We start from the raw sequence: 12,560 nt of genomic DNA on the forward strand, positions 1-12,560 counted from the left end.
TTGTCTGGTTGAATTTAATCAGCCAGACCCCAGAGACCATTCTCGACTGTGGGAGCTACATTGCCTTCCTGCCAGCCTAGGCTCCTGCTGTGCTTCTCCTGTGTAAAAGGTTCACAAGAAAGGCAGGGGAGAAGATCCCTGTGCTGTTCAGGAGCACTGTGTGCTCCCAGCACTGTGTTCTGCTCAGGAGCACAAACACTCACAGCTCTGTGTGCATTTGAAGCAGCACAGTTAAAACCTCCAGTAACAGCGCTGTCAGCACAAGAATGTCTTACCAGTCCCTTTGACTCTAAGGACTTTGGAAAGCTGCTGTAACCACCCTGGACATCACACGACTCTGCAGCCCATTCTGTTGTGCCACTTGAGACTTCCCAGAGCGGTGTGAGAACCACAGAGGTTGTTCAGGACTCAGGCATGTCCCTGACAGGCAAGGGAGCCCTGCTGAATGGCAGCCAACAGCAGCCTGTGAACTGGACAATGCCTACACAGACATGCAGGGGTCAGACCAGCATCATCACAGCTGTGGGTGCTGCTGAACTGAAAAATTAAGGATGTCTTCAAGAGCTGGAAAAGAAAAACATTTGGCACCCTTGGAAAAGTCACTTTGAGTATGAGCTTATGAAGCAGGGAGAAATTACGATCTAATTGCCTGCAAGGAGATTTGATCCAGATCCTGTCAATTCTGTGTACACAGAAATTTTAGGTTATCCTCTCCAAACCTCCTTCTCTCCAAGCACATTAGTGGTTTTCTTCACTAGCAACAAAGACTCAATCTCACATGAAATGTCCTTTTGCTTGTGTTCTCACACAAGCTCTGTCCATACAGCAGCTTAGAGCTGGTTTCAGAATTTTCTGTTGGTTTGCCTCACTACTGTCACAGCAATGACTTTTCATTACTCCCTACTGAATGCAGCACCATATCATCTGCCCAAGTAGCAGGACTGCTGAAGTGTTACATGACATCAATTCTTGCAAACCAAAGATCTCACTAATCATAAGGCTTAATTGCTTATTACAAGCAACACTTACTGCCTGGGTACTGTTCACTGGTGCAGGTACTGAAACAAGGGTGCTAAAGCATTCCCACAGTAGCAGCTCCTACATTCCTGAGAGCCTTCTTGTGGTAGGAAATGGAAACAGAAAGTGGCTCATGTCCCATTGAGATTTACCAACAGTGTCTATAGCTTTTAATAGTAATAGTTATAGCTTATGTAGCTAATAAATATATACCTAATAGCTGTAGCTTATAGCTAATAGTTTGTTGCATACTCTGTGTTGTTGCCCCTCCATTTAATTGTGGGACAGAAATCTCCTTTAATGCCATGTTTCATAACATTACTTCATAATTCTTAATGTTCAGCCATCAGGAAAATCAGTACTTGGGTTGTTTTGAAAGTCACTTTGCTGGAAACAGACAGAGCGGATCACAAGTAATTAACACAAGAGAGAAGCTGCTTTGTCCATCTGTCCTTTCAAGTGTGTGAATTGAAGGTCCTTAAAACCTGAGAACTTTGAAGAGTGAGATGTTAACCAGATTTGTCTGCCTCCAACAGAACTGTAATGCTCAGTGCCCTGTTTTCAAAGACTTGTGGGGACTAAGCCCTTGATCAGTGCAGCTCTCTGGGCGCTGGTACAGGAGATCCATCATGCTTTGGGATGTGCTGATCCACAGAACTGCCTTCGCAATCTCCATGACAGGTAGGGTATCTGCATTTTTTTTCTGTGAAATCAGCAGCAAAAAGATTTCTGTAGGGCAGACTCCCACCTGTGTCCCTTGTTAGAAATGAACCTTGCATGTGTGCTTTAGCCTAAGGCATCCACTGTGCTCTGGCAGTCCTGCCTGCCCCACACCAATTAACCACAACCCTTATCATTATCTCTGAGTGCAAGACAGGGCTGCTTTCCTCCCAAGATGCATTTTGAAGAAACACCACAAACTTTACAAAAAGCTCAAAAAAGAAGTATGACTTTAATGAATGAAAACAGTTTCTGAGATAACTAGAATTGCTGGTAAAGTCTTTCCCTACTATTCAGTTCAAGAACCCTACAATTATTAGATATGTCAGTATGAAAACAAAACCACAGGAATATGTGACACCTAAGTCCTGACAGGAGAGCTTTGAAGAGGATGACTAGATTCGGAGAGAAGGAATTTGTGCAGCCTCTCTGATCTTCTAGAGCACTGCTCAAATTTGCTGAGAGTGTTTTTCTCCTACTTAAATGATGGTTGACGTGTTTGAATGGTAAACAGTATTTTTATGATGAGACAGAAATGCAAAATTACATCTATGGCAATACAGGAAACCAGTAAAAGATGACTCTTGACAAGGCTACAAAACATGGGGGAGGAATACTGGGAGAAAAGGAGAACTCTGAGGACACAAAACTTATGAATAATCTTCATTAACAGCACTTCAGTTTACACTAGACGTTAGTCTGACACAAAACTCTCCCACATACCTGGTGAATGGGTGGTTATTACTGTCCTTATAAGGTAGAGGGTTTCTTCAGTTCACTAACAGGAACACTGAGAATCTACGCAACACAGAAATCCAAGAGCAATTTTTTTCAGGGAAGGTTTGTATCTGGCAACAGAAAGACAGCACTGCCCAACACTGGCACTTCCAAACAGCTCAGGACATCAGGATGCTCTTCAGAAACCAGATACAAATGCACCCCATGTTGTGGTGGCCAGGCTGTCACCAGCTACACCAGAGGCTCTCCTGGTTTTAGGTCAGTGACTGCTCATGGAGATCTGTAACAGAAATGCTGAAATTTGCAGGAGGGCTCACAGGTAGAAGCCAAGGCACATGAACATATCAGGAGGAACTACAAGAAATGGTAAAAGAAAGAACCTGTGGTAATTGATGAAAAATACAGTCAGTCCAGGAACTAGACAACCAGACAGAACACAGACAGAAGCCCCAAAGATAAGGTGGTGAGAAAGATGAGAAACAGAACTCAAACCATAAAATATCCAGACAAGGAAAACAACTTTGCCTAAGACAAAGAAAGGCTAAACACTGGGGCAAATGATCTCTCTATTACCAACGGGCCACTGGAAGTCAGAGCCTGTTCAGAAAATAATTTGTCATCCTCTTTTAGGGAAAACTCAAGAGATGTGATAAGAATTCAACAGCCACCATCCTTTGTCATCTGTAATAATAATAATAATCATCCTGTCCCGAACAGAAAGATACAAATATTCTGGTACATAGTATAAGAGAATGACTATGAGTGAAATTAGTTTTGTTTAAAATTAGAATAACCTTTTCTTCTAGTCAGTCTTGCACTAGGTTTTATTATATTCATTTGTTACTCTCAAAAAACCTGCCTAACACTGAAAAAACCCAAAATCTTTCTTACATGACTGTATTCAAATTTCCTCACAATTTTTCTATTGAAGACCTGTTTATTGGAAGTTATTCTGACCGAAGACTTAAAGTCACAATGTTTCAACACGAATCTCAGAGACCATACTTTTTGATGTCAAGCTGAACAGTTCCTAAACAGCAAGTAAGATATGCAAAAAAGCATTCAGAATTGCATTACAGAATCATATTAATGCAGAAACAGTTTCTCCTCTAAAAAAAAGGGCAATAGATAGGTCTGTGTGTAATTTAGATAATGATTTCTTGGCTTCAGAAACACTATTAACTAAGCCATTTTCAGAACTTCACAATAATTGTTCTGCAGATAGAGAATTAACATATTATCACACTATTTGTGGGCATGCCTTCTCTCTTGGGAAATAAAAAAAAAAGTTCCCCTGGAATTCACTTTCCAATTTATTTAATAAATAATCTAAAATTTGGCCCATGGGGAGAGCAGCCCATGTTTGATCCCTGTCTCACTGGAGTCTGTCTGTCTCACTCAAGATACAAGTGCAGCACAGAGATCTGAGCAGCTCGCTCCTGCTCAGTGCAGCCACAGGACCTGAGAGCTGCTCAGGCTACTGTGGGACTGCTGCTGTTCCCTGTATCCAAGTGGAGCAAGGCTGCAAGAGGCAGTCCATGGGCAACTCCAGTAAGGAGTTCAGATGTGCAGTGTTTCAGTAAAGTATGTGATGAAGGTGCATGGTATTCCTGGAGAAGTGTCTAGAGCAGCAGCTGACCCCAAAACTTTTGAAACTGCTTATAGCAAGCTCTTGGGGGTTTCTAGGGGTGGAACCACTCTTCCCCATGTTTTTTGTAAATACTGTAGGAGCCTGCTCATGCTACACACAAGATTTCTCCTCCCTGTGTTAACCCCTAAAGTCTGACTGAAGATAGGCTCTTCCTGCCTATGGTTTTATAGGGCTGTGTTTCATGATATGAGAGTGGTCACTCTTAACTGAGGCTCACCAATGCAGGAATGTTGCTTAACCCTGACAGTGAAAGGGATCCTATGTAACAGTGTCTGTCCACATTTGCCCACACAACTGCTAAAATATCTGCATGGCTTTATGGCTTTATGGTTTTAGAACCACCCTAGTTCTAGTTTCACTGAAGATTATCTAAGGCAGAAACACCTACAGCTTTTTCAATGCCAGACTCTCTCCCGTCCAGTGCTCATCCATGAAGAGTTTCCTTTCCTGTATAATTCAGCCAGGACACCATCCTGAATATTCCTCCTCTCTCCCTATCTCACACTGGTATCCCCTGCCACACTCACCTATGTCCATCACTCACCCAACCACAAAGAAAGTTAAAACCTGTGGTTCTTTACTGTCTTTTGATCAGGAATAAACACAACAGTACCCATCAATTTAGAGTACAATACCCAGGGTACCAACTCCTGTGGGTGACCAGGCAACTCAGAACACATGCCCATGACTGAATGGATGTTTTCTTTCCTGAAAGCATCAGCAAAAAAACCAAAAAACAGCGCACCTACCCACTGCCCACTGCCAACAGCTCAGCTGCCCACTCCTCCCACCTCCCTTCTGCACCTATCTTGTCCAAAGCAAGTGAGCCCCACTCAGAAATCCTCTGTAGATACTGCCTGGCAGAGGGAGAGATTTCAATCAGGATCATCCCTCTGCAAGGGATACAAATGTGTTAAACACATCTTGCCTAAATGATTGATACTGATTTCAGGATATGATTTCCTTTGGGTCCCTCTTCTGTTTTAGGTTTATCCTCTAGGGATGGCTGAATGCAACTGCTCTGCATGTCAGCCTTCTGCTGATTGTCCACCCTTCATGACGAAGGGCTGTGGTGACAGATTTAATAGCGCCCCGGAGCCAGCTCAGAAATAACGGTTGTATTAGGAAGGCAATACTGGCTTTCTTTTCAAGGCTAAATACAGCAGAACTCAAAACCTCCTATTTTTAACTCAGTTTCTCAAGAAATCATGGTGCCTGTGTCCTTCTGTGTGCTCATCTCTTTTCACAAACAACTTTTGCCCTCGCTGGCATTTTCAGCCAAAGCTGGCTGCATGTGGGATGTGGTAACATTAAGGTCTTACACATTCTGTGAAAAGCAACGGCCAGAGAGTACAAAACATCTGGGCAATGCCCCCAGTGTGGGAAAGGGCAATCATAGAGTGGCTGCTGCCTTCACCACATGACTGGAGCTGGCTGGCTGACAACTCCTGCCTGGCACTGGGAACCAAGGCACCTGGCTACAGTGGGGAGGTAGCCAGCACTGTCTGAAGGAAACAGGGGTTATAGTGTGGAGGTGGGATCACTGAGCTGGGAACAGCATGGGGTGATCAGGAGGAGGAAGGTTTGAGTGTGTAGCAATGTACTGGAGAGAGGAGAGCAAGGAGAAAGTGGGACTGGGAAAAGGATCTAGAAAGATCTTAGATGTCTTTTCCAATCTAAATGATTCTATGTGATTGTGGAAGGGAAGGGCTGCAGGACACTAATCCACAGAAAATATGGCTTCATTAGCCTCCCTGCTCACAGGATAACAAGGCAAAAAAGGAAAAGAGCTGATATTTTTCCTGCCATTTCCCCATAGTCATGGGGACAGAGGATCAATGCCTTTTAACTTCTGCTCTGATCTTACTTAACACTTCACTTGCACAGCTGCAATCTGCAAAGCGTTTTCTGGGATGCAGTTTGCATGAAAAACGTTTCTGCAAAACAGGGTCTTAATTGGGTCTGTGCAGAGTCTCCCTTTGACCCTCTGCAGTGCTGGTCTGGTCTCAGGCTCACCACAGGCATCCCAAGGGCAGGACCAGGCTCTGAAGCTGTGCTTTGTTACCACCTCAGCAAACAGTTCAGATGATGAGCCTGAAAGACACACATGGGTCAGGGGATGTAAAACAAAGGATAAAGAAATAATTTTTACCTTATAGATCTTGCCCTCTTCAGTACCAACAAGAAACAAATAGTCTATCTTTTTGTGGAAATCAAATGATGTCCCGCTGCCTGTTAACAAAAGAAAGGTCTGTCACACAGAGAATTGGTTCAGCTGGCCAAAACATGCTTCCTGCCTATAGTAAACATGCACTGCCTGTGTTTTCAGAAGTGATTTATTAGCCAGAAGCTCCCAAAAGAAATCAAAATCACCCTTTCCACTAAACTTTCCAAGCTGTGTGTGTCCCCAAGACCTGTAATTTGAGCAGCCACCCTAGAGACATGTTTCCAGAAGGAACTGGAAACTACTTTAGCCTAGGATTCATTTTGATAGGAGTTGAAAATGCCTGATACAAACATAAATATTGTAAGGATCTGGCCACCTCCTGCTGGAGAAGAACAGATCTTTTCTGTTTGTTTAGTATCCACAGAAATGAAAGTGGTTTCCTATGCATAAAAGAGCCCAGTGAGAAAATACCCCATCATACCTTTCTGTGCTCTTTTTCCCCATAATTCAAAATCCATTTATCAGGCTCACTTCAGTAAAGCCAATAGCAAAGAATGTGATTTGTTTAGAAATCCTCTGCTAGGGACAGAAGGATCCTGCTAATGTCAAAAGCCCTGAATCGTGCAACATTGTGAACTATGTTTAAAACAGGTGTCAACCACAAACAGGATGTGACTCATTGAGATTTTGTGGCTTCTGCTCCTGAGGCAGATGCATCATCATCCAAGAAAGCCAGTTCACATGCTGGTGAAAGAAAATTTCAGCAGGGTTCTTGAGCTGAAGATGGGATGTCTGTTGAGTGCCAGAGCTAGTTGAGGCTGTCCCTACCGGCAGGGACACCCACAGAAACCATCAGACAAGAAACAGGAACAAGCAGACAAGGCTCAGAAACACACAGTTACAGAAACTTTCTACACAGGTAGTTGTCTTAAGCATTATGTCTTTAACAAAATGTAGTTCTCAAAGGAATTGTTAAAATAATTTCAACTCTCTAATACTATCTGCATTTTTAACATTCAAATAGATTGTTCAATATTCAAGACAAGTCTTTGAAAATCCATTTCCCAGTAAAACTAACAAATAATCCCAAAGCCCCCAAGAGTTCTGCAGTGTGCTGCTTTAGCTGGTTTCTTGCAACCTATGTGGCACTGCAAAGCTTCCCACAAACTGTTCATCAGTTTCTAGCCTAGAAACACAGCAATTCTTAAAAGCAGAGCAAGGCCCTCCTCCAAACAGAGGTCTCATCTTCTCAGCCAAAAGCGGGTGTAGAAGGATGATAAGAGGATTCCTGAAGGACTACCTTGTGTTATTCAGGACCTCCAGAGCTGACTCATCCCATCCTGTCTCAAGCGCAGGATGATCTGGATGAGAGGATTCAGCCTAGAAGGACTGCACTGACTCCACTTAGTATGGAGGGAGCTTAACATACTAGCTCAGAATAAATGCTGTGTTTTCACAGAGTCCAAACTCAATGACGCACATCCCAAAGCTGACTGGGTGAACTGTGCACCCAGCAAAGGGCAGAGGTTGCTTTTCACCTTGATTTTGCCAGTCCAGATCAATGTCTGACAGTAAGAATAAAACTGAGTTCTGACATAAACAGGTATGTGCTTTACCCACAAAGAGATAGCCCAGTAAAATGGACATTTTTCAAATTAATGTTCAATAATCTTTTTATATAAGTAAAGGCAATATGTAACCACCAAAACTTATCTCAGTGGCCATTGCTCCAGACAGAATTTGCCCTCTTCATGATGGAAGCAAGGAGGCGTAACCCTCCTTTAGCTCCTTTCCATCTCAACACCCTGCTCCCAATTTAATTTCCCAGAATGACTGATTAGAGGCTTTGTGTCAGTAATTAATCAGCATGGCAAGGACTTGGGTTCTTACCAAGCCTTTGCAGCTGCAGCCCCTCTGGCCCCTGCATGGTTGTTCCATCTGCTGACAGCTTGATGACATCCATGTGAACCAGCTCATTCTGCAGGCAGAGGAGATTCCACATGAATAGCATGCTTTGCAGCAACAATACAGAGACATTCAGTACTTTGAAACAGCAAATTTTATGGAGGAATTTTAAAAAGCTGCCCAGAAGCTGCTTAATGTTTCACATTTGGCAGCTTGCTAACATGGTGCTTTCCACAAAACCTTCAGGAAACTAATGCTTTGGTGCACTGGAACTGAGATCCCCTGGTACATTACCTTGACACGTGCACTTGACCTGGAAAATTTTGAGTTTTGGGATCAGTTTTTTTGGTGACAGCTGGAACAGTCAGTTTAAATCATAGTGTTTAGTTAAATCACCCTATGTGGTTTAAGATGGATACTTCGTATTCTCATGGAGCTAACTAAAGCCCCACATTAATGAACAGTAACTTATCATCTTGCCAGCTCTTGCTCCTTAACATCTTTTTGTAATCCCCAGGGCAGCCTCAGTTCAAAATACTCTCAACTTCATGGGCTCTGAGATTCCAGTAATATCTAGCAAGCAGTTTGCTCCAAGGGAAATCTGCCCCATGTTTCTGTTCTCAGCAGAGCTCTAAAGAGCTCTCATGACACTGCTGTGCAAGGTGGTGTATTAACACAGGGCCAAAAAGTTGTGTCCCAAAGAGTTTACAGTCGAGGTGGGAGACAAAAGACAGATGCAAATAGAAACAATGCAGGTAAATATAAAGAAACTACCAAAGGGAAAGATACATTCTCAGACTAGCTTTGGGAGTTGAAATACCACTGCAGAATGGAGTTGGTTGTGACTGTAAGAACACCCTGGGACTCCAGAGGTCTCTTCCAACCCCAATCACTCTGTGATTCTCTGATTATGTGATAAAGAACAAACAACTAATGATTAGCAAGCAGTATGGGCTGTGGATGGGATGGTAAAATCTGCAAATCTGCCCCACTGAAGTAGTGTGGGAAAAAAACATAACTTCTTAGCTCAGTGAATGAAGATGGAGTTGAAGCTTCTTTTAGCCCAGAGCAGAACTCAGGTGGAAAAAGATATTCTGCCTAGCAAAGTCAATCCCAGGAATTTCCATGTTGGGGAATGTGGGAGAAGATCTTGTTCAGTACTGCATTTGAGAGGGGATAATGTTCTATAAGGCATTTTTATCATACTCTGGGGGTACAAAGTTACAGAAGATTCAACAAAGTTCAAAACCCCATATAGTAATGTTCTTCCTTCTCACTAATTCTCACTGCTGCACACCCACATGCACTTGGCCTATTGATGGCAGTAAATTGTTCTCTAAGAGAGCAGCAAGAAGCAGGACAAACTGCAGAGTTCCACCTTAGCAGCCTTACAGCACATTGGTTACAAGTCTGATTCAGTGGGTAAAGGCAGGAGTGATGCTGAGAAAGAGGCCACGTGTGCTGGTGTACAAGTGCATGAATTGGAAAGATCAGTGCCCAGAGTAATCAGCAGCAGAGCATATTCCACTGCACATCCAAATAGGAGTTCTGGTGGGTTGTTGGGAGTGCAGACAGGACAAAGTGAGCAGGCACGTGTCCCTGCTCAGACCCCCAGGTTAGCTTGCTCTGCAGAGAGCATGTGCCCTGTTCAAGACACGAGTCTGGTCTGAAGAACAGCTTTGGAGCTGCCTGCAGCTGGTCATGTTGATACACCCAGTGTGACAGATGTGTGATCTGTGCAGGCCCAGAGATGTTCTAGCACACTATCTTTGTGTTCTGGTAGAAAGGCAAACCTCAAGAGACCTTCCTTCTAAGCACACACCTTTCTGCAGCCCTCCTCTGAAGATTTCTCCCAGCACCTATGACAGGATAGAGGCCCCTACGGACAGTTTTGGCAGCCCCTCTCCTTCACAAAGGACCCTGCTTGTGCAGACTTCCCTGCTGTGCTGGTTTTATGTTGTACCCAGCTCCACAGCATAAAAAGTGCTTCTGTTCCTGGGGCTCTTTATCACCACAGCCATACACATACTCCTCTGGGTAAACAGCCTGCTGACAATTTGGCCTTCCAGGAATACTGAGCAATAGTATGTTGCTTCTGCCTAATAATTGCAGAGCACTTTGTAAGCATTAGTGAATCAGGCCTTACAGCTTCTGTTTCCCCCTTAGTTCTTATTAGCCTTAAGTGATGAAGCAGGCCCAGAGCTGTTCAGTAATTTAGCTGTAGGTCACACAGGAGGGGGTGAATTATGAATACTAATCAAACTCGGGATTGCTGAGCATCAGCCTGAGAAGCAGTGCCTTGCTGCATCCTAAACAATTCTTTGAAATGGCTATGACATTTCTCCTTTTTGATAGGCAATGTGTGCACCCAAGGTGGGGGCATAGAATCATCCAGCAGCAGAAATCCTGCATCCTTCCTTGATGTTTTTCACATTTATGAGGACACAAGGTCAAGTCCAGACAGTCTAAGTACACAGAACTCGCGTACTTTTTCATGAAATTTGTCCAAAGTGGTTGTGCCCATTTCTAACAGAGGCAACCAACATGGTCAAGGCAGATCAGCTGTCCCTGGCTAGCATTTGACAACTCTTCTATCTAAATCTTGAGCGTAATTTGCCAAATATTCAGCTGGAAGAAAGAATTAAATTATTCACTTTGTGCTCTCAGCTTTGGAAGTGTCAAACAGCTACCAGTGTTTGAAGAAGCTTTATTTCTGGATAGTTCTGTCAAAAAGATAAACAAAGCACTCTTTCATTTATTCCCTATTTGTTCCATGGTTTTGTAGAATAGAAAACCTCTGGAGTGTCTTCAGTTTTACTCTAAATGAAACCCAGAAGAAGCTCTCATGAAACTGGAAATCAAGCAGATTGTCCTTTTTGCCTTGCTGTATAAAACCCCCACAGATTATAACAAAACATTATTTTCATCCTGTTTCTTGTTTTCCCTGTTGAGTCTCTGTCCCTCACAAGAATGTCCAAAGCAGACAGCATCTGAAGTGTTGCTGTATTCCACCCCTGCCTACAAAGTAAGTACTAGTTCTGGCAATTTTAGAGGTAATTTCATAAAATAAAAAAATCTTAAAATAGTATTTTCACATGGGTAAGGCCAAGTTCATTACAGAAAAATAAGGAATAAGTGGAAATGACAATGTGCTAAGTGAATGCAGATCTTAGAAGTCACACCAAGAATACTTAGAAAGAAGTATCTGTGCTCAAGGGACAGAAAAACCACAGATTATGATGTGGAAACAGTTAAGGACTGGTGCAAAAGAGCCTCCACTTGGTTAGCTGCTACCAGACTCCATCTGCAGACTCTTAGGTTGTCCCAGCTGTGGCATTTCTCTGAAGTGACTTCAGCCAGTGTTTCCTGCCTCCTAAGGGGACCGTGTTGAGCACACTCAGTTACTGAGGCTCAGCTGCTAAGTGTACCCTGCCAAATCACCTCAGCTGCACATGTCTGGCTGGAGGCATGCATTACCTGCTTCAACACAAATCTTCTGGGCATTGCTACCCAGGAAATAATGCAGGAGCTGAGTGCTGGGACATTCTTACTCTGTCCCTGTCTAGGGATCTCTTTTGGGAGAAGGACTTGGGATGCACTTGCAGAAGGGATTTTTGATTCTGAAGCTGCATGTATGAACTGTAAAATATTAAAAAATAACTTCAAAATCTGTGTCATCTGCCTGTGCTTATACTGTTCATTAGGAGATGCTCCTGTTCCTGAACTGGATATGAAGTTAAGATTTACACATTTATGCTAGAAATTAATCCCTGACATGGCAGCAAGGCCTAAAAATTTCAGAATAGGCAAGCCTTAGTATAACAGATTGAAAAATGAGCATCCTAGGATGTAAAGAAATTTCTTCTTTTGTTGGGAAATAATGGGACAGCTGCTTCAAACTCATATTTAGGGCAATGCAATTATTTTTTAGCATGAGATTTGAAATCTTCAAATGTAAAATGAAATAGCCAGCAGAAAAACCCACACATTGGGATTCAGAGACATGACTCTAAGGGTCATTTCGGGACATTAATTCTCGGTTGCTATCAACATATTTCAACATACTCTAAAAGGAAAAGTGAACAAAGGCAGGGCACGCAAACTAGTTTTAAAAAGTTGTATTGGATGTGAGTTGGCAGTATCATGGCAGGGAGAAACCCTCTGCCTTTCTGATAGCATGCTGCCTCCCACTGCAAATGCAAGCTTACTCTGTACTGCTCACTGTGCCCCACATAGGGAGAAATTTAAATTGACCCTCTCCCAGTCCAAATTGCAATCTGTAGGGGAGCATTTTGGGGATGAGAATCTGGAAGCTGTGGAATAAAGCAAATTATTCTGTTCTGTGTCTAGTTGACCCTTCTG

General features: G+C 43.1%; 1 protein-coding gene across 3 annotated transcripts in view; it reads right to left on the reverse strand.

Moving 5' to 3' along the window:
- The window catches only part of DNAI1 (dynein axonemal intermediate chain 1), a 144,666-nt gene that overhangs the window by 43,277 nt on the left and 88,829 nt on the right, over positions 1-12,560 (reverse strand). For 2 of the 3 annotated variants that reach the window (XM_023944150.2, XM_023944154.2), the window contains exons 15-16: positions 8,184-8,271; positions 6,279-6,358 (exon numbers count right to left, since the gene is read on the reverse strand). The exons of the other annotated variant lie outside the window; for it this stretch is intronic. In XM_023944150.2, coding sequence (XP_023799918.1) covers positions 6,279-6,358; positions 8,184-8,271 — 168 coding nt within the window. The remainder of the gene's footprint in view (positions 1-6,278; positions 6,359-8,183; positions 8,272-12,560) is intronic. 3 annotated transcript variants of the gene reach the window in all.

This window comes from Cyanistes caeruleus, chromosome Z (genome assembly GCF_971803275.1).
Source record: "Cyanistes caeruleus chromosome Z, bCyaCae1.hap1.1, whole genome shotgun sequence".
Lineage (NCBI taxonomy): Eukaryota > Metazoa > Chordata > Aves > Passeriformes > Paridae > Cyanistes > Cyanistes caeruleus.